The 20,608-nt window shown below is 30.1% G+C and overlaps 3 protein-coding genes across 3 annotated transcripts; 1 reads left to right on the top strand and 2 right to left on the bottom strand.

The window, feature by feature from the left end:
• Positions 1 to 838: 838 nt before the first annotated feature.
• LOC100811765 (agamous-like MADS-box protein AGL65) lies at positions 839 to 4,897 on the bottom strand. The gene is given in 12 exon segments (XM_026126383.2): positions 839 to 1,024; positions 1,027 to 1,115; positions 1,398 to 1,525; positions 1,612 to 1,659; positions 1,821 to 1,917; positions 2,986 to 3,047; positions 3,142 to 3,157; positions 3,246 to 3,310; positions 3,442 to 3,460; positions 3,547 to 3,606; positions 3,951 to 4,136; positions 4,782 to 4,897. Coding segments are annotated over 12 exon segments (879 nt in total). The 5' UTR covers positions 4,841 to 4,897; the 3' UTR covers positions 839 to 974.
• Positions 4,898 to 8,833: 3,936 nt separating this feature from the next.
• On the top strand, positions 8,834 to 11,504 carry LOC100500174 (HNH endonuclease domain-containing protein). The gene is made up of 4 exons (NM_001251027.2): positions 8,834 to 9,264; positions 10,062 to 10,100; positions 10,999 to 11,083; positions 11,164 to 11,504. Exons 1-4 carry the CDS (start codon positions 8,848 to 8,850, stop codon positions 11,244 to 11,246), a joined length of 624 nt encoding a protein of 207 aa, NP_001237956.2. The 5' UTR covers positions 8,834 to 8,847; the 3' UTR covers positions 11,247 to 11,504.
• A 4,009-nt stretch (positions 11,505 to 15,513) lies between these two features.
• LOC778113 (cyclic dof factor 3) lies at positions 15,514 to 18,629 on the bottom strand. The gene is made up of 2 exons (NM_001317560.2): positions 18,408 to 18,629; positions 15,514 to 17,141 (listed from the first exon to the last, which is right to left on the bottom strand). The coding sequence occupies exons 1-2, from the start codon at positions 18,540 to 18,542 to the stop codon at positions 15,861 to 15,863; spliced, it is 1,416 nt and encodes a 471-aa protein (NP_001304489.2). The 5' UTR covers positions 18,543 to 18,629; the 3' UTR covers positions 15,514 to 15,860.
• Positions 18,630 to 20,608: the final 1,979 nt, after the last annotated feature.

Below are 20,608 nucleotides of genomic sequence, written 5' to 3'. Positions count from 1 at the left end.
ATAGTATTTTTAGATTTATATATAATATAATTCTCATAATTTATGTTTTGGTAAGCAGACAAGGAAGAGGCAACTATTAACTATATACTTTCCGTAAGTATTAATGTTTGTTGATACTCATTTTTTGTCCTAATTCTCCAATTCATCATTTTTTACATAAAAGCAGAATATTATCTTATACATAAAGAGCATCAACAAATTTTTACTTCAAGAAACGATTTTCTAAAATAACTGCACTCGAGTCTCAAATCACACGAAATTATTTTTGTACAAAATTCAAATTTACATCTTGGCTCATTGATCAATTCCAAAAATCTACTAGTCAACTTAAATACTTATATGGGAACAAACTGCATCCTACAAGTCATACAATATATACAACTAACATTGCCCACTCTTATGAGCCCCGTTAACCTCACAGGTGGAAAGGCAACTTAAGTTGTTTTTTGTGGAGATGATTTGCAAGCATTGGTCATGTCCTTATCAGCTAACATTCTTCTCACTTGAAAAGGCCACCATGAACAATTTACCAATCAATTACTGCAAAACATAGGAAATTAGAAACCAACCAAAACCTACTTGTTTACTAGAAAACTAGAGAAATACAACATAAAGAGTTTGAACATGATGAATAATAGTATCTTCTTTTTTCATGAATACTATCTTTCAACAAATTCAAAACCTACCTTGAACTAAGAAGTATGAACAAATGAAACAGAAAATAATTGCTTACCCTATGGTAGTCATTCTCATTATACATGGCTATCCCACATGACCCAGAAGCAGAATTCCAAAATTGATGTCCATTTTCAAACAGTGATCTGGGAAGATCAAAGTTGTTATTAACTTGGTAATCAACAATGTTCGATTTATTGTCCATTGAAGGGAAATGTTTCACTTCCTCAATATCTGGTGGAGGAGGGTATGCAAACTGGTCACAATGTTGTACATTTAAGTAAGTAGTTCCGTTTAACTCATTCATGGTACCACCTCCTTGACCCATAGTAGTGACTTGGGGAGAACTGCCAACTTCAAGTTTGTTGCTCCCAATATGACCAAAATAGTTTGGGAGTGAAATGTCAGTTGAGCACTCAACATCTCTATTGGTATTATCACTGCATGTTATTCAATTGAATTAATAACTATATTTCAAGATGAAACAAAAGACAATATGTGCCAATTTTAGATAGAAAATTGATAAAATTAGAACTCTAATGAAACATATTAATCGGAATATCGATTCATTAGATGGTTAAAATGTATATATAATTTTCATAAGAAGAATCCACTTCAATACTTTAACAAGAATCCACTTCAATACTTTAACTTATGTTAGCTCAAGAGAAGTCCAAAGCTCTGTGAAATTGAGAATGCAAGATTCATAAGAATTAACCCACCTAAAGGATAGAAATTTTGGTTCGTTGGGTAACATCAACTGATGATTATCATTATTCAAAAGCCAAGATAGAGGTTGGGATTCTTGTAAACTTGTCATCATCAAAGGTAATGTCATCCCTTCCTGCAACTATGAAGTAACATTATCCCAAATAAGTATTCTGAGAAAAGAAAAAGAGATATTGACACACAAAAACAGAGTACAACATTTGCTACCTGGTTAGCACATTCCAGTGAAATGAGTTGGTGCTTTCCTAAATTTTCCTGCCAATGGAAAACTCAAGTAATTAGGTCAAATTTAGGAAAAAATGCAAACATTTAAAAATACAAAGCTAATATTTTAGTAGTTATTTAATAGACTGGTATATTGACATTTGAAGTTAAGAGAACAATATGATTAGTCTACATGAAACAAAAAATCTTACTTTTTGTAGGCTTACTCGATTGATTGATTCCCGTAGTGAGTCTTCCATTTGTCTAAGATGTTCTAAGTTATTGATCTTCTCTAGATTATTCCAATAGCTAAAAAAATTGCAAATGTAAAACAATATTACTCTATGATGGATACTCAAACTTTCATGATCCACAAATCATGCATAACAACATCAATTTTCCGTAATATTATGTTTATGTTATGATCATGTTATTATTGGCAGAGAAAAATAAGGTAGAAGTTCAATGAAATTTAATGTATATGAACTGTTCAAAATTACAAAGTAGATTTGAGTCCAATTGCATAGGAATTGTTTTATAACTATGAAAATCTAGATATTTAAAATGTCAACTAGTATAATGGTTACACTTTTTCTAACCTAAACAAAGTCCTAGTTGTGAAAATTTAAGGTGTAATCCACATCCGTAGATGGAAGAAGATGTGATGCAAAAGGTGAAATTTGATTGGATTTTTTCTCACTTATTACTAAAACATAAACGGTGAATAATGCGTAAAATGAAAATAACAATCTCTTTACTTTTGCAAGTCTATCAACCAATTTATAATATTTTAGTCACAATTTAACTACTAACAAAACTTAACAACTAAGTATCAACTGTACTAGTTTCATTTCTGAAAGAAAAAATTAAGTTTCACATATACATTTCTTGACATTTTCATGTAATGTGTTAGTATTTTGTTAAGGAAAAGGGATATAATAACATTTTGCATTATCATTAGTTCTCTTTCATCTCTTTAATGCTCTAATTAATCACTTTATATAGAGAAAATTTAAATGTCAAAGAGATTAAAAAAATTTCAATAATGCTTAAACACTAAACCCAAGCACCAACCATATAAACATGTTTGAAATAAAATTAAATCAATTTTAGACATGCTTGAGAAATGTTAAGTGGTATCATCTAAAAGAATTTGTGTAAGGAGTGATCAAGAATATAAGCAAAACGAATATGTCAAAGTTCAAATACACAAGAAAATGATACATAAGCATACTATATGCGGGAAAGAAAAACCCAGTGATTGCAAAACACTAAACCTGAAAGTTAGAGGTCATGTGAATAATAGTTCAACAAGAGAGCTTGTAAAACCAAAAAGAAAAAGAAATACTTTAACAACCAAAAGCTCCAAAGTTGCACCTCAGTCTCTGTTGTACTTCTGTGATATGAGCTTGTAAAACCTTGACTTGGTGAGATAATTCCTGCATGAGGGTTATAACATTTTGGATGTTCATCTGCTAACTTAAGTCTCTGAAATTATTATTAAACATAATGATGTCTATGAAGAAATTGTACCTCCATTGTTTGACTGCTGCAAGGTAGAAAAATAAAACTTATAACCTTTAAAATTAAGCCTTTACATAAAAGATATTGATAATTTGATAATCACAATAAATTACCTTGAACCTAAGAAATCTTGAATTTTTACGTCATGGTCCAACTTCTTAAAGGTTTTCTTTAGTGCCTAAATTTTAAACAAAACCATAATTCTAAGCAACACGAGAAGTTGGAGAGACAACATAAAAGACACATTTAACGCAACAAAAGTAATATATGTAAAAGGCATATATGAGAAGAAAAAAAACATAATCTTACTTCAAGGCTCTCCATTTTCCTGCTCAATCAAATGAGAAAATAGATTAATTTATTTGTCACACAGATAAATGAAAAATAAAAACTTCATAAAATAATTTGGTAAACCTTTTGGCCCTTTCTTGTGGGCTAAGTTGAGCAAATTTTGCGATGACCTCTTCAATATTGCTGGAAATAATAACCAGTATGCAAAATCATTAAAAAATACATGGATTTAATATTTTTAATTTCAAGACTTTAAAGGTGAATTTTAAATTAGTGTCCAAGATTCAACGAATGTGGCCTATTCCGCTTTTCTAAAAAAGTTAATAGAGTTGTTTGAACTTATACGTTTGGTTTTGGCATGAATAAGAAAAAATTATAAAAATGAACGTTAAATGTGAAAGTCAGGTTAAAATCAAGGCAAACTAGTTAGTAGTTGTATGATTTAGTTTTTAATACCGTTTAGTAAATTAAGCTACAATATCATACATTCTCGGTACTAAACAAAAATGATTGATCATTATTACTACCTGCGTTCTCCTTGTAGTAATGTAGGCTTTCCTGTTGGAGAAAACATAAGAAGGATGATATCTATATCACACAGTATTGATAATTCCTTTGCTTTTTTTATAATTCCACTTTTTCGCTTTGAATAAGTCACATGCCGATTGCTTATGCTTTCTAATTTCTTGATCTTCAATTTAACTCTTCCCATCCTGCAAATTTAGGATTATGAGTTAACACATCCAACGTTCCCTTCCTTCCAGTATTCCCACACACAATTGCAGGAAAGAAACATTATTAGTTTAACAAAATTTTGATGGTACAATTTTTTATTTAACATATTAACTTACTTGAAATTATCCTAGAAGCAACAAATTAATAACCCTATGGTAGAAAGAAAAAACTCTTTTCCAAGCCATTGAAAAAGCAAGTAGGGTCAGAGACACCACAAGTTTATCATCAATACCCACAAATTGAGTTTTTCTAATGCAACAAACAAACAAACAAAAACAACCTGAATATGAAATAAATAAATAAAAAATTAAACTTGAACGCTAAGGGGCAGAGATATATTTCAATGTTTTAAGGGAAATCCAAATTGCAATAAGGCGAAAAACAAACCTTCTTGCGATAGTGGAGGCAATGTATTGGAAACAAATCGAGGGAAGTGAATGAAAATGTTGAAAAGAGGTGAATGTGTGAGGTAACTAAAGAATTAGAACAATATTTGTTTAAGGAAAGACATACAGAGTAGAGAGAAAAAAAGGAAAGATGAGTATCATATCTAAGAGCTAAAAAATTGTTGCAGGACGAAAGGTGTAGCTTTGATTTCGGTGGATGGAGTTTAGAGAACCAACCAAGCTCGTAACGTGAAAATGGACGGTAAGATTTTTGAGACACCAACTGTTGGCAGCATATGCAACAAACACCTTTCTCTTCCTACAAACAAACTTATGTATGTCACATCTTCTTCTATATGTAAATCCAAAATAGCACACGTTTTTAACAAACTCACATCTTTGTTTCTTTTTTTTTTTTCCTACCTCCTTCATTTGTAAGTGTCTCTTTATATATATATATATATATATATATTGAAACTGTCTTCTAACATATTTACACGCAAATAAAATGTAATAAATAGAAAAATATAATTATACAACGTGCGTGTTCCTATCCAATATTTGGCATAGGACAAAGAATGGTGAATAAAAAAAAAAAGAGAAATAAAAATAATGATTTTCACATATGAAAGTCGATTTCCAATATACTACATGCTAAAATCAATTTTAAATAAAAACAATCAATTATCATATTGATGAAAATTAATTCTCTAATTAAAATCGATTATTAGAGAAACAACAAATTATTAGGGTTGATTCTTTCTTACCTATGTGTAGAGTCTTGTGCAGATATGGTAACGGAGGGAGTAAATGGGAGCAAATATGGTGTGGAGCCTTTAATTAGAGCAAATCAATGGCTTAGAGAAGACAACAATAAGTGGTTCAGTGGCACAATGAAAGAGTTAATTTGAGGCTGGGCAAATGCATCTTAGGGGTATTGGGGAAATTGCCTCCTCAGTATATATCTAGACTTTAATGGTCAATGGAAGTGTAAAAATATATTTTTATATCGTTATTCAATAATAATTTATTGGTAATATAATTTTTAAAGTAATTATCATTAAAGTTAATAAATTTATCATGTATGATAAGTTGTGATTTAATGATGATATATACTTATTTTAAGAGTAATTCTTTTCTCATTATTCATTCTTTTAATAATTAATTCATCTTAACCATTAGATAAAAAAAATGGATGCTCAAAATAAGAAGTAACTCTAACTAGAGTGGAGTAAGTGAGTCTCATTTCATATGTAAAATATATATAGTAAGAGGGTCTTTCTTATGTGAGAGTCATAGGAGTAAATATTGACCGTTAGATTTGACATGAATGGTCTCTTTTTTTGGTCGATAAGAATGGTCAGAATTAAAACATGTGGGTTTTTTTTTATAAAGTAATAAATTTTTAAAAAATCACATAACATTAAATCTTAATCTTTCATATATAGTTGTACTGTTCACGTTTAACTCTTCAATCTCATATTATATATTTTCTCTCTCGCTCTTTATATATTATCATTTATGTGAGAATGAAAATTATTAATCTTAATCATTAGATTAAAATGAAAGATCAAAATTAAAATATTTTAAATTCAAATTAAAGTTTTATTTAACCATTTATCAATTTTTTAAAAGATTTAATTTATGTCATTTATCAATTTTTTTATTCTATGTCAAGATCGTTATCACAACAATCATCACAGTGATCACTGCTATGACTATCGTCGTCACCACCAACATGATATTTGTTGATGTCACTTGTTGAGATTGTATTACTAGTTATGATAGTAGTCAAGGAAACAATCACAGTGGTGGTGGAAGTAACGGGACAATAGTTATCATGGTGGTGGAAGTAATAGTGACAACAGTTATACTGGTAGTGGCAGTGGTTGCGGTGACGATCATGTTAGTTATGGCGAAAGCAGTCATGACAGTGGTGACGGTGGTCATGGTGATAATAAGTTTAAAATATTTTAGGATGATATAAATTAAATCTTTATCATATTTGATTTCCTGTTTGATAAATATTTTAAAAAATTTATGGTTAAATAAAACTTTAATTTAAATTTAAAATGTTTTAATCTTGACATTTTATTTTAATCCAACGGTTGAGATTGATTATTTTCATTCTCACATAAAATGATATTTTCATATAATACCCCCACTCTGTATATACTGAAATACGTTGATAATAAAAAAATTAATTTATTCTCATAAAAAAATAGGTGTTGTATCATAAGATACACATTGATCTAATTATAATTTATAAAAACTTAGTTAATTTGAATTTTTTTGTCATAATTTTGTAAAAACTTATATAATATTTTTTCAGAAATATTATAGACTATAATTTTTATCCATGATTTTTCTTTTCATGTGACGTTATATTTCTTTCTTTTATATTTTTTATTTAGCAAATAAATTTAATTTCAAATATTTCCTTTATCTCTTCTTTCACTTTTCAATTTTCATGTTATTTTTCGTGTGCCAAACATATCATAAGAAGAAAAAAACTACTATTTTCCATGGCTGAAAAGGAAGAAGCTTGAGTAATATTACATGTTATTAACTTTTAAATAAGAGGCTAACATTTTCATATTTAATGAGATAAAAATATTTTATAATTTTTACATATATAGATTTCAAAATCCAAAATATTAAACATTAAATATTTTCCATTTTATTAACTTGTATTACAATTTTCAAAGAAACTAGGTTGCTCAGATAAAAAAATTACGAAATAAAGAATTGTAAATTAGTAAATAACTAAATATAATTCACAGCCTTTTTTCATTGTATTCCTTTTCTGTCTCTCAATGTATTAACAACTTATCAATCCCGTATTATTAATTTGAATCCTTATTTTTGAAAAGAGAAATACAAGTAACATCTTCATTAACATTTTTTTCAATTGAAACTCATAAGATTTGAAATGTTCATTTCATTTCTTATTTAATGTTTTTACTCCTTAAGATGATGAGACCCACATGTTTTTCAATCAATAATAGATATCATGTATGAATATAATATGTTAGACTATAACTTTTTTTTTTACAATTATATATATATATATATATATATATATATATATATATATATTATCTTATTACAAGTGTCTTGAGAAATTATGTACAAAAGAAAAGCAATTTAGATCTTTAATATTTTAATCATTTTTTAATTAATGCTATCTATCTTTAAATTGTGTGTTTGGTAAAACTAATAGCAGCTAATAAGCAAATTAAAGCATATAAGTTATTTTAAAAGCTGAAAATGCGATTTTTTAAACTTTTATATTCAAGAATTTTTTTTGAATTTTAAAGGATTTATATGATATGAAAATTTATAAGTTTGAAGATATTTTATGGATTTATATGATTTGAAAATACGTCATAGATTTTAACAAACATTCAAAGTTGTAAGAATCAATAAAAAATTCAAAAACAATACAAATGTAAAAAAAATAAAAAATTATCCGAAGGTCTTTATCTGTTTTTGACATTGTGAAGACCATGAGAACTAATTTTGAAAAAAATAAAAATAAAAATTACATGAAAAATGAGTGGCATGAATAACTAAAAAACTAAAAATGAAACTTACTTTTTGGATTACTCATCAAACTCACCTTTTACATAATTTTTATTATTATGCTTATGATATTTTTTTAAAATATCTGTGTGTTGTGACATTTTTATTTCACTATATGAAATTTATGCAAGTAAATCTAACGAGACAATTTTCATATCTTAATAAATCAAAAAAAGATTATTGTATCTAAAAATTGAAAATAATACTTTTATGAAAGGATTAATATGTCATTAATTAAATAATTAAAAACATCATTTTTAAACTTTTAGGAAAAAAAAAAGAGTTAAAGGTCTATTTGAATAGTTTAATTTTTAAAAAAAATCTTCTAATCCAATGCACTGAATATATTCTTAAATTATTTTTAAAGTTAAAATATATTTTTCGTTCTTATAAAATTGATAAAATTTGAATTTTGTTGTTCCATAAAAAATTATTTATTTTTTATCCTCATAAAATTAGAATGAGTCTTTTTTTTTTGTTTAGAGAAAAAATTGATTATATTAAAACGATATTATTTTTTTACATCAATTGTAGATAGTAAAAAGTTATACATTGTAGGTTTAGATAGTAAGACTATAATAATTTTATAAGTACAAAATCTAAACTTCGTGACTGGTTCAAGAATGAAAAATATATTTAAGTTTATTTTTAATAAACTAATAAAAAATATTGCTTATTTATTGAAAATAAAAATAGACTGATAAGGAAGCAGAAGTGGATGAACCAAATGAGAGGTATTTCTGGTTCTGGTTCGAGTAGCAGAGAAGCAAGGAGAAGAAAGGCGAGGTCGACGTCACCAGTGAAGGACCGATCCAAAACCTCTTCATCTAAGTTAACCTCTTCTTCTTCTTCATCCAAACGAAGCACCTCACCCTCTGCCACTCTCCTCGACGTCGATGATGACGTCACCTCACTCTTTCACGATTACCCTAGCCCTAACCCTAACCCTAATCCTAACCCTCGGAGCTTCCCTCACAGCGTTAAGCAGAAATGCTGGGAAAAGGCCGACAAAGTCAAAGGACGCGACCCCGATCGCTGGCGCAGGGACGCCCTCGGCAACACTCTCTTTCGCAAGCTCGTAGGTTGCCCCGGTTGTCTCTGCCATGACTACGACCACATTATTCCTTACTCTAAGGTCATGCATTCCCTTTGTTTCCACTTTTTGATTTAATTTGTATTGTTTTTCATTTGAATAATTCCTTGAATTGCAATGTGGCATTGTACCTGTCTGTCTTAGGAGAAGAACATACTCTGCACTTTCATCTGCAGTGCATACTTTATATACTACATATCTCCAGATTGGTGCAGAAACAACTCCGATAGTTGTCCTTGTTGAGGCTTTGCTGCATTTTTAGGATTAATCTCTGTCAAGTTTTAAAAAAGGTCGCACGTGAATTTGCTTGCAACAACATGGTTTTTCAAGTGTCTGCTACTGCAATTGGGGCTGCATTTGTCCAGTCATTTCCCGCAATATCAATAAACGTGCGGCAAAACCTTGACTGATATTTAAAACCTTGAATTTTCTGTAAATAGCACTAGATTTTAACTTTGTGACTTATCTGTGGCTATGTGTTGATGGTGGAGAAAGTAAGAACAATAATAAAGGGGAAAGGAAGGTTTGAGTTTAACAGTCTTCTTTGCTAGTTTATTATTAAAGGAGATGATGAATTGATGATGATGAATTTTTATGTGATCCTCCTCCAAACCCGTCTTAGTTATCTTTGCAAACACTTTGAAGTTTCATCAGTTTTGTATGATTATAACCCCACTCCCCTCCAATTTTTTTCTTCTATTCCACTGTCTTCCCTTTATAACATCCAAACATATGCCACTCAACAAAAGACCATCAGGACACCATTAAGTAACCAATTCATTTTGGTTTTAATTTCTTTTTTGCTTATTATTCATTTGGGATGTTTTGTTAAACTACAGGGGGGAGAAAGCACGCTGGAAAACTGTCAAGTATTACAGGTAAGGTTCCTCATCCTCTCTTCATCTCTCTGTTTCCCGTTTGAGGCTGAACCTTGCCAGTGGCTGAGGGAGTCTTGTAATATGTTTTATTGCATAGTGTGCTTAACAACATGCCTTTTTCTTTATAAAAAAATATGTTAATACATTTTTTTTATAATTTAAACATATTTCCACTGATCCTTATCCTGTTATATTACCAAGATGCCAATAAACTTGATATAAGCATTTCTTTTTTAGTTTTTACACTAGTACTGTAGTACGTAAATAATCATCCACATTTTTGTGTTATAGATTTTCCTTTTACCAAAGAGGTAGTTTTTCTATTATAAAATAACCACTTTTTAGTGTTGTGTCAAAGTATTCTTTTAACATATTTCTTGACATTAAACTAATCAGGGACTTTACCAGAGCCCATGTAAATAGGGTGAAACAGGCTTGTTAATATAGCTTTCAAACAGTTATGGTGAAGTTGGATTAGTGGTGATGACATATATTCAGCTGGTTCTAAAAAAGTGGCACCTTTGCTCTGTTAGATACAAACATTTAGATTACTCAAATTTGATATTTCTTTCTGTTTCTTCCATTACACTATGATTTTCAAACTATATAGTTTCTAATGACGAGTCGTCCCACAAGTGTTGCATTAATTCTATTAGGTGTTTATATAATTTCCCTCTTCCAATTGATTTGTTCACGTCACTGTTCATGGAGTTTAGTTTTGCTACTACAATTTAGTCCCCCATTCCAATATGATTTGGGTGCAAGTGGTAAAACTACGTCACTAGCTGTTGTTTATTTTCCAATAAAAAAAAGTTGGGGATTGAATCTGTTTCCCTATTTGCTTTGCTTTGCTTTGCTTTGTATTCATTTAATAAAGTTTCTATCCATGGCTTTTCAGGCAACAGTTAATCGTTCAAAGGGTAATCGAACAGAGATCTCCAAAGCTGAACTTATCCAGAAGAGTTCTTATTGCAGGGTTTCAGGTACAACTATAATGACTATGTTAAATATAGTAGCAAATAGTAATTGGAAATTTATTGATGGAGTACTGGATGCATTGCAGATCGTGATATGGATCTTCTGGAACTGTCGGCCTATGGCAATGTACGGCGTGGACCAGATTCTGGGGGGTGTAGAATCCAATGAACAATGAAACATTTATCTCCATATCAATCTATTGTGTGGTTGATTCCTAGATGGGGGCTAAATGATGTCCTTGTAGCTATTCATCCTTACAAATTTGTGTACAGACAAGCTAAAACTGCAAAAAAAAAAGTGATGACATTGTCATTCTTGAAGTTGATGTATTCAAGTGTAGCTACATTACTCTCTCCTTCCCTTAAACTCCACCGTTTTTCTCTTGAGCAGAATCTGAATGATTTGGAAGGTAAGTTCTGGCGCTCACTTGTTCGCGTTATTCGTTCTTTTTCATATCCTTTACAGTTCACCCCACAATATCATAACAACTGGAATGGATCCTTCAAATTTTAATATGTTAAGGGCATATTCAAATCTTGCAACATTTTCTCTTTTGATGGATATTAAACAGGTGGGGAACCTATTTACTGTTGAGAGATAAGATTTGAACCGACTTATATATCATGTTCACGGAAGGATCCATTCATTCTGTTGTAGAAACTTTTTTGTTCTAACTATAGCTACCGACATGTTAAAATGAGTATGCTAGAGAGTGTATTGTTAATTCTATCTGTAATAATTAGTTTGATGGAGAAAAAATAAACAAATTTTAAGGGTCTTGTTAGCGATTACTTTAAGGTATAAATTAAGGGATTAAAAGTAAAAAATATTGAATGAGGACTGATAAATTTTATGTTTAGTTCTTAACATATGTCCTTTAAACACATGCTAACTGAAAATAAATTTTATTATTTAACAATGTAATATAATTAGTTGGAAGTTTTAATAATATAGTTAAAGTATTGGCAAAAAGAAATAATAATATAGTTAAAATAATGTTATTGCTTTAAATTAATATATAAATACCCTGGGTTTTCAACTGTTTGAGAGCTAAGAACTAATTTAAATAGAGATTCATTAAAGAAGTTAACAAATATTTTTTATGAATTTAAGGAATAAGATTATCTATTGATATATATAAAAGGTTATGTACATAGTTTATGATATTATGTTAGCTTAAAAATAATCTTTTGGTCTCTATAAAGTAGAGAATTTTTTTATTTATATTTTCATCCTTTAAAGATTTTTGTTTTGATTTTATTTTCTGTATTTTTTTTTGTTTTATCTCATATTATCAAGTATCAGTTCATCAATGATGTAATGAAATAATTACACGTAACGAAATAATTATACTGTAATTTTTTTGGAAAACTCTTTGATAACGTGATAAGTTAATAATTTGTTATATTGTTATTATGTCATCGGTTAATGTCACTAATGATTATAAAAATTTAAATTTTATACTGCCTAAAAAAATTAAAGGATTAAAATAAAATAAAAATTCTATTTTATACTCATTGATTTATCTTAAAATATATTTTTTAAGTTGTTATTAAATATTATTCCACGTGTAAGTTAGTTGATATTTTTAGTTTAAATACTTTTTTTTACTGAATCATATTTCATTAATAACAAATTGCTCAATACAAGGAATAATATGATATATAATGTAGAGACTAGGAAAAGATGATACGACACTAACAAGTTCATAGGACATCACTATTATCTTATCTCTTAACAAATCCAGTATCATAGGAGGGATTAGCAAACTTCTGCACCCATGAGTTAAGTGATCAAGTTCAGTTTTGTCAACAGCTGAGCTTTTGATCTTGTTCACAACACCCTTACAATCAACTTTTAACATTGGTTCAAATACTTAAGAGTATAATTATATTGAAAACTCATAAAAAAAACAACTTTACCAATTATACACATTAACATTAAAAAATATTTGACATTTTATAATGTTTTTTAAATATATTGGGCTACTGTTCATTGTAAAAGGACTGGTCTACTGGTGAACCATTTATCACACAAGTTCATTGTAGAATCGTCCGTCAAACTGGCCAAAATTTATAATTCTTATGCTAAAAATATTTTTTTCGCTGCCATCGTACAAAAATTTCTTGGTAATGGAATTTGGCAGTTTGGATAATCTCAATTTTGTTTGGTTGTTACTTGTCCAAATTGTTATGGCGTTCAAAGAGTTATTTTTTCACACTTTTTTATAATAAAAATACACAATTTAATTTTAATTTATAGTTGAAATTAATTTAAAAACGCAAGTTAATTAGGTTGAAACGATTATAATTTAGAAGATTAATAAGAGAGATGAATAAGTGACTGTCGGCTGCAAAAACTTGATATTGATATACAATTACCAAATACCAATGTAGGTACAATTTAAACGTCATTTCAAAGCCACCAATGGAAAAAGAATGAACAAGATGAATTCACCTTCAATTAAATTCAAACTGTTTGATGATTGTATTATTTTTAAGGGAAAATGAATTTTTAATTAAAAATATATTTAAATAAAAATGATAATAATTAGATAATATTTTTAAAATGAATATTTCAATATAAAATCTATTTAATTTTATTTGTGAAATTAAATATAGAAACTTTTAAAAAGTCAAAATGATTATGAAAAATACATTTATTTAAAGACAATGCTGATTAAAGAGAAAATAAAATATATATTTTTTATTAGAATGCGTAAAAATGTATTTTTATATGATTTTCAGTTAAAAAGAAAAAATCTCTTATAATTTTTCAATCACTAGTGCCATTGTTAAGAACACTCTTTAGCAAGGTTGTTGGCAAGAAATTGGTAAGGATGCTTACTTCCAACGAAGAACGAACTATATTTATTGTTTTCGTTCCCTTCATAATTGAAATTTGGCACTCACAACATATGGAGGAAAAGAAAAGAGCAATTGCTTTCTTCGTGTTGCGGAGGGAAAGGGCAAAAGGGAAATAAAAAGAAAAAAAAGTCAAAAGTTGGGTGCCAAGAGGAAAATGAACTCAAGGTTTCATGTTTTAACATTAGGGTCCCATCACAACTCATTTCATATCTCTAAGTGTGGCTTGTATTAGATTGAAGCTTGGAAAATATCTAGATGTTTTCTTCTGCTTGATTGGTCAATCACACATGTTGCCCCAATTGCGATGTTACTACCAAATTGTTGAATAAGGAGATTGTAGAGGCTAACATGTATTTAATTTAAAAATTGATATCATATTTGGTTTAGTTTAAATGTGAAAAATAATTATTTATTTTTAAAAAAACTATAAAAAGTTAATAAAAGTAATCAATTATGGTTTAAAATTAGTTGAACCAAATATGTACTAAATTGAATATTTTCATCTAATGGTTATTTAGTATTTACTATGATAATTATATTAAATTGGTTTGAAGTATTGATTTTTAGAATTTTAGAAAAGTAAAAAGGACCGAGAAGAAAAAAAAAATCTAGATAACTTATATTCTAGTGGTTCAGGTTTAATGTCACCTGTTTAGATCTCTCATACTGTCCAAGAGAATTATTCAATATTTTTAGCATACATTTTAATAAGATTATTTTCAAGAAAAAATTGTCTTTTTGTAACTTTATGAAAAAACTTAAAAACCATTATTTCTTAAAAATAACCACTTTCGAAAAAGATAAGAAAAGAACCATCATATGCAAGTTTATCTGAAAAAAAGCTATTATATGCAAGCTTATCCTCTCACTCTAAAAGTCAACGAATGACTTGAATGTCATATCTTCAGTTTTCACCGGCCTTCTATAGGGGTCTTTCACACGCGGGAAAAAATTTGCAGGCTATAATAATAAAGGATAAAAGTTATGGATGAAGATTCTCTTATGTTATAATAGGACCGATTATTATCGGTGAAAATAAAAAAATAATTTCTTTTGAAGATGAAGAGATTGTTTAAGTAAATTTTATTCTTTAACAAAGTCTTTTCTTTTATCCTTAGAAATTAAAAATATATACAAAAGAGTTTATAATAATCTTACATCGTAATTAATTAATTAAATTAAACTCTCTTTTAAATTTTTTATTATTCATGTGATAAAAAATCAAATTCTCTTATCACATATTTAAAAAACACATTATTTATCAAATAGGCAAATATGTTAGAACTTTGCTGAACATTAGTAGTTACTAACATTAAGATTATTCAGATCCAAAATATATTACTCCACCTCACACATAACCAAAAAGCATATTGATTATTTGGCAGCATATCAAAGCACACGACATGCATCATGTACGAGTATGACAAGACTGTCATATCCCTTACTTTTATCATCGTAGTACTTGTGCTTATCTTCCTACTTCTGTAATTTTCTATCGAAATTCGACACTTCATAGTTAATACATAGCAAATACTCAAAAGAAAATTATTTACTTTTCTACAGTCAGGATTTTTATTTTATACTACAAGAAAGTAAAAGATCTTTTCCGTCTCTCTAGGCTAAAGATCAGTATTTCACATATTTTTATATATGTACATATACATGAACTCACTCATCAAACTAAGCACATGAAAAAAAACCTATATACTCTATTTTAATATTGTCGAATGAAATTAAAGACAGAATTAGTCCTCGTCGTCTCACTTGTGCCGAGGAAATCAGAGACTACCACCCTTTCGCTTCTTCTATACAAGGTCAATGTCACTCAAAGATGGTCACCGTCTCTTGCTAGCTAGACAAATAACTCAAGAAGTGACTAACTTTGCTGTAAGGACTTTTCACCAGTGCCACTAATTCAGGAGTTTTCATGAAAATTGAGGGATCTAGATAAAGCTGCAGGGTTAGCCATCAACATTGGAGAGGCTTCAACATGATTCTTTTCACCCTTCTTCGATTGGAAGGCCTTAAACATAGCTCCCCCACTCACTGACTCATTCTTAATTCCTAGAGTTGCCCATATAGAACTCTTTGCAGCCTCACTTGGATCATCAATTCTCAACGTTTTTGGGACCAAAACACTCCCGTTTCTTGGCGTTGAAGCTTCTTCTTTGTGCAAAGAGTCTTGCTTAATCATGTCACTGTCCCGCGAGTGCTTCCCCAAAGTTGGAGAATTGGGACTGGAGCTTGGAGACTTGAGGTTTGAAGCAGGTGAACTTGAGGAAAACCATGGAACATTCCAATTCCCAGGCATGCCACAATTCCAAAATGTAGCAGGATAGAATGGTAGGGGAAATCCTGAAGGACACAAAGCAGGTGGAGGAACTGGAGAATTCCATGTATAGGGCCAAGGAACACCAGGAATGCATGGAACTTGAGGAAGGAAACCATGATTTTGGGGCAATGGTTGTTGTTGGAAGGTGCTTTTGTTATTTTCTCCCTTGGGACTTGAAATTGTAATGGAGGATGTAGTTGAAGAGTCATCACCATTTTCCCCACTTTTGCAAGGAACGGGGAGTCTTTGATCCTCAAAGCCATGATGAAACCCATTTCTTGTGCCATTAAGAGCCTTTTTCTCTCCAAGATTCATGAGAGATGCCATGGAATCACAAATAGGTGCATGTGCATCTAATCCAAAGCTGAGGACTCTACCATTGCCTTTCAAAGTTGGAAGATGAGTTCCATTTTGAGCATCAATTCTTGCTGCTTGAAGGGCCTCGGAGATAGTGATGTGGCGATAATGCGAGGTAGAGTTCTTGTTCTTTCGCCGTCCTGCCCCCACAGGAACATTCCTCATGGTGCCACCTGCAGTCCAGTATCTTTGACAGGCTTTGCAGAAATAACGCGGCTGGTTGACATTGTAGTTGTTGTAGTAACAGAATTTAGTGTCCATGCTTTTGCAGCGGGGGCATGGTAGCACTTTATCAGGCTTCTTCAGGGTTTTCTCTTGTGAGTTGGCTGCATCGCCTTGTTCCTTCTCTGATTTGCCACCTTTTGATTTTGCTGTTTCTTCTTCTATGGAAGGTGTTTTGGGGTTCACAATAGCCTCAGGGGATGTGCCTGAAATCTTAGTCTCTTCAGCATCTAGAGGAGGATCAGCTTCTAGCTCTTCCTTAGTAACATTTTCAACTCTAGTATCCTAGTAATTTTAAAAATGTTTTGCTTATTAAAATCGATGCCGCAGAATTGAAGAAATAAAACCAAAATATATATTCACAATTTTCTAAAGTTGACATGACAATTATGAGTTTATAACACTAAGAACAAAAATATGAGGCAATAAGGAAGGTATAACAATTTTTTGAAGAAATACTACCATACTCAAAGTATGTTTAATTTTTTAGTGGAGAAAAATTCAAAAAACTGATCCTTATGTTAGTATATATGGCAGAGTATGTTTAATTTGATAGAGTGAAAACTATATCATTCAAGCAAACTCAATGAAAATTTCCACTTAAATCATTCTTACCATACTCCACGGCAAAAAGTTCCCTTTTCTTTTCGACATTAGACATACTCTAGAATACAACAATTCCAAGAGCTAAGAAAATACTTGATGTAGGAATTCAAGGAAGTGAAAGAACTATTTAGACAATTAAGCTGTGGGCTGAAAGTTCCAAACGTTTTTCAATTTTTGTATGGCTAATAAAGGTAAGAAAAGGAAAATAAAAACCTTACAGCCACATAGCAGATTACTCACAGAGATTTGGGAGTGAGTAGGACTTCACCGACAGAAAACACTGGTTTTAAGCACGACCATGTAGTTTGTACTGAGAAACAATAAAACAATTTGATGTGAAAAAGAAACAGTGATGTTCCTGTTCCACAGACAGAGTTGACTGAAATTGTTCGGTAGATTGTTGTGATCACCACTAAAACATCGAAATGTTCCACAGAAACAACATAACAGAATTAATCACAATCAGCAAAATCAGAACACGAAAAAAGTTTGCTGTTTATGAACGGCGGAAACAAATTTTATTCCAATTCCTTAGCAAGGTCACAAAACCTGTATAAGCTTTTCCAGAAAAATAGCCAGTTTTGGAATCGTAAAGTAAAAAGAGAAAAGTTTTCTTTCATTACTCTTACTTATTAATTTCCAAAACATAGAAGCTTACATATTATTAGCAATAAATCTCGCAATTGGGAACATGCATAAAACTAACTTGCAATCGAAATTAAGAAAAATATAAACAAAAGGGTATAAGATTTTCATTGAAAACAACTTGAGAAGAAAAAATTCAAGTAAAAACGAAATTTTTAAAAAAAACCAGAAGAGTGGGGATAAAGGAAAATTGAAGAGAAAAAACGGAGCCATGAGAGTGGTTTTAGCATTAGAAGGAAAGCGTTGCTATGTTATGTTTCTTAAAACCATTTTTCTGAGAAACTAGAACACCGACAGTACCTTGTCTCCTTCGTCTTCATGTTCTTCCATCTCTTGTTCTCTATCCTCAGCACTCTCTTCTTCTTTGTCAACATCTTCAGGGAAAGGGATCTTCTGACCGAAGAGCCGAATTGCAGGGTCTCTAATTTCGTGCATTTTTATTTTCCTTCTGGGGATCGAAACTTGCGAGATGGCAGTGACTTCTTCGTTACTTGTGTTGGGTTTTTGATGTGAAGTGTCAGTGGAGCACGACGAATAGGATTTTGATCCGTTTAAAGCAGAGTCAGGTGCCACGTCAGACCGAGGTTTCGATTCCAGGCCACAAGTTCTTGTGGCCTCTGTTAGATTTTCTTTTCTTTTCTTCTTCTTCTGCCTGTTAGATTCTCGGTAGCACGCTCGTTGTGTGCACCCATGTCAGCACTTTTTGCTTCTAAAATCTTGATGATGTGGCGTCATGTGATTAGAAGCAGTCTTGCTAAATAGAATGAAGGTTTTTCTCCATTTTTTTCTTCTTACTTTTAGTTAAATCCGCAATTACCACATAGAGAATGTTGGGTTTGTCACTACAAAATTTAAGACAAGTAGTTTTGCCAACAAATTAAGATTGTTATTTTTGTATTTTTTTATGTGAATTAATTGATATAAAATTATTTTATTTCATTAATGATTTAGGACTTAAATTTTAGATATACTACTATATTAAATATTTTTAAGAAAAAAATTTATCATTTATAATAATTTTATCTAATTTGAACATAATTATCTACTACTTAATTCATACCACAAAACACATGTATTGAAATGGATGATACATGTGTGCTTTGGAAAAAAAAAAAAAACTCTTGCTCACAGTGTTGCTAACATAGTATGTGAGCATTAGGATATGGTTTTGAATGTGTACATTTTTCATTTGCCAACTTTTCCTCAACTTGGCAAAAAATGATAAAAAGAAAGGATAGATTATAAAAGATGGAAATGATGAAAAAGATGTTTCCTTTGGTATCTCTTTCCTTTTTCTTTTCTTTTCTTTATAGGCTTTTAGTTTCTACGGATAGTTAAACAAAGGAAAAGGAAATAACGGTATATCGTGTGGTAATATGCTTATTAATTAATTTTATATTTATTTAATGAAACCAGTCAAACAATTGAACAAGAATTATTTTTAATTGGTTTAAATATTTTTTTAATCCTGTATTTTTTATTTTTTTATTGCAAATTATTTTTTTGGTTTTAGTTTACATCATTTTAAAACTTGATATAATATATATATATATATATATATATATATATATATATATATATATATATATATATATATATATATAACAATTAATTATTATAAATAAAATGAAAAAATTAAATAAAAATAATTGATAACATCTAATCCCAATTAAATTCTCAAATTTTGTTTGATTAAATATATTTTTATCATAAAAATAATAAAAAGAAATTCCGCAATATACATGACTGGGCAAACAGCAATAGCTCGTAGTGTTTGATTTCTTTATTGCTTTTATTTTTGCGTCCGATATTTCAACCAAACTTGTGTGTTGGTTAAAAGCTAAAATTACTCTCGACAACTTGCGGAACTGTGTTTTGGAAGCAAATGGATGTGTCTAAGCTCAGAAATAGGAAAAAGAGACTTTAACATTGCAGCATTGATAAAACAATTAGAAAAGCGAAGATTGTGGCTAAACTAAAGGCTAACGCTAATCTAAAGAGAAGGAGAAAATCATCAAAGGAAAAGGATTGATGCACCTCGTTAGACACGTTTGCTCCAAGCATTTTCTACCCCGTTTTCTTTTGTAATTGGAGTTTATGAAAGCTGAATATTCAATCAATTCGCACGGGGGAAAGACACGTGTTTGTTTTATTGGCACGTATTGATCACTTTCCATGCAGCTCTCTTGGAATGAATCTGCTTTCAAGAAACAAAATACTAAAATGCGTGTGTCCCTCTAAGTGGGGAATTTTAATATATTATTAAGGCAAAGTAGTTATTGGTAGTACACGTAATTAAGGAGCACAAATAAGATGACAACAAATTAAACAAAGATAATCAACACTAATGCTTTTCATAATGCAAGGGGCGGCCGCGTGGTCGGTTGAGGATTAGGGTCATTTGAAGCCACTTTAAATATAAAGAATCTGCCAAAAACATTGATTAGGACTCTCACATTGAATTTACCTATATAGTATTCCCTTAATTATAAATGTACATG

Source organism: Glycine max, chromosome 17, assembly GCF_000004515.6.
Source record: "Glycine max cultivar Williams 82 chromosome 17, Glycine_max_v4.0, whole genome shotgun sequence".
Taxonomy (NCBI): domain Eukaryota; kingdom Viridiplantae; phylum Streptophyta; class Magnoliopsida; order Fabales; family Fabaceae; genus Glycine; species Glycine max.
The sequence above is the reverse complement of the archived record's forward strand: the minus strand, read 5'-3'. Positions and strand labels throughout refer to the sequence as shown.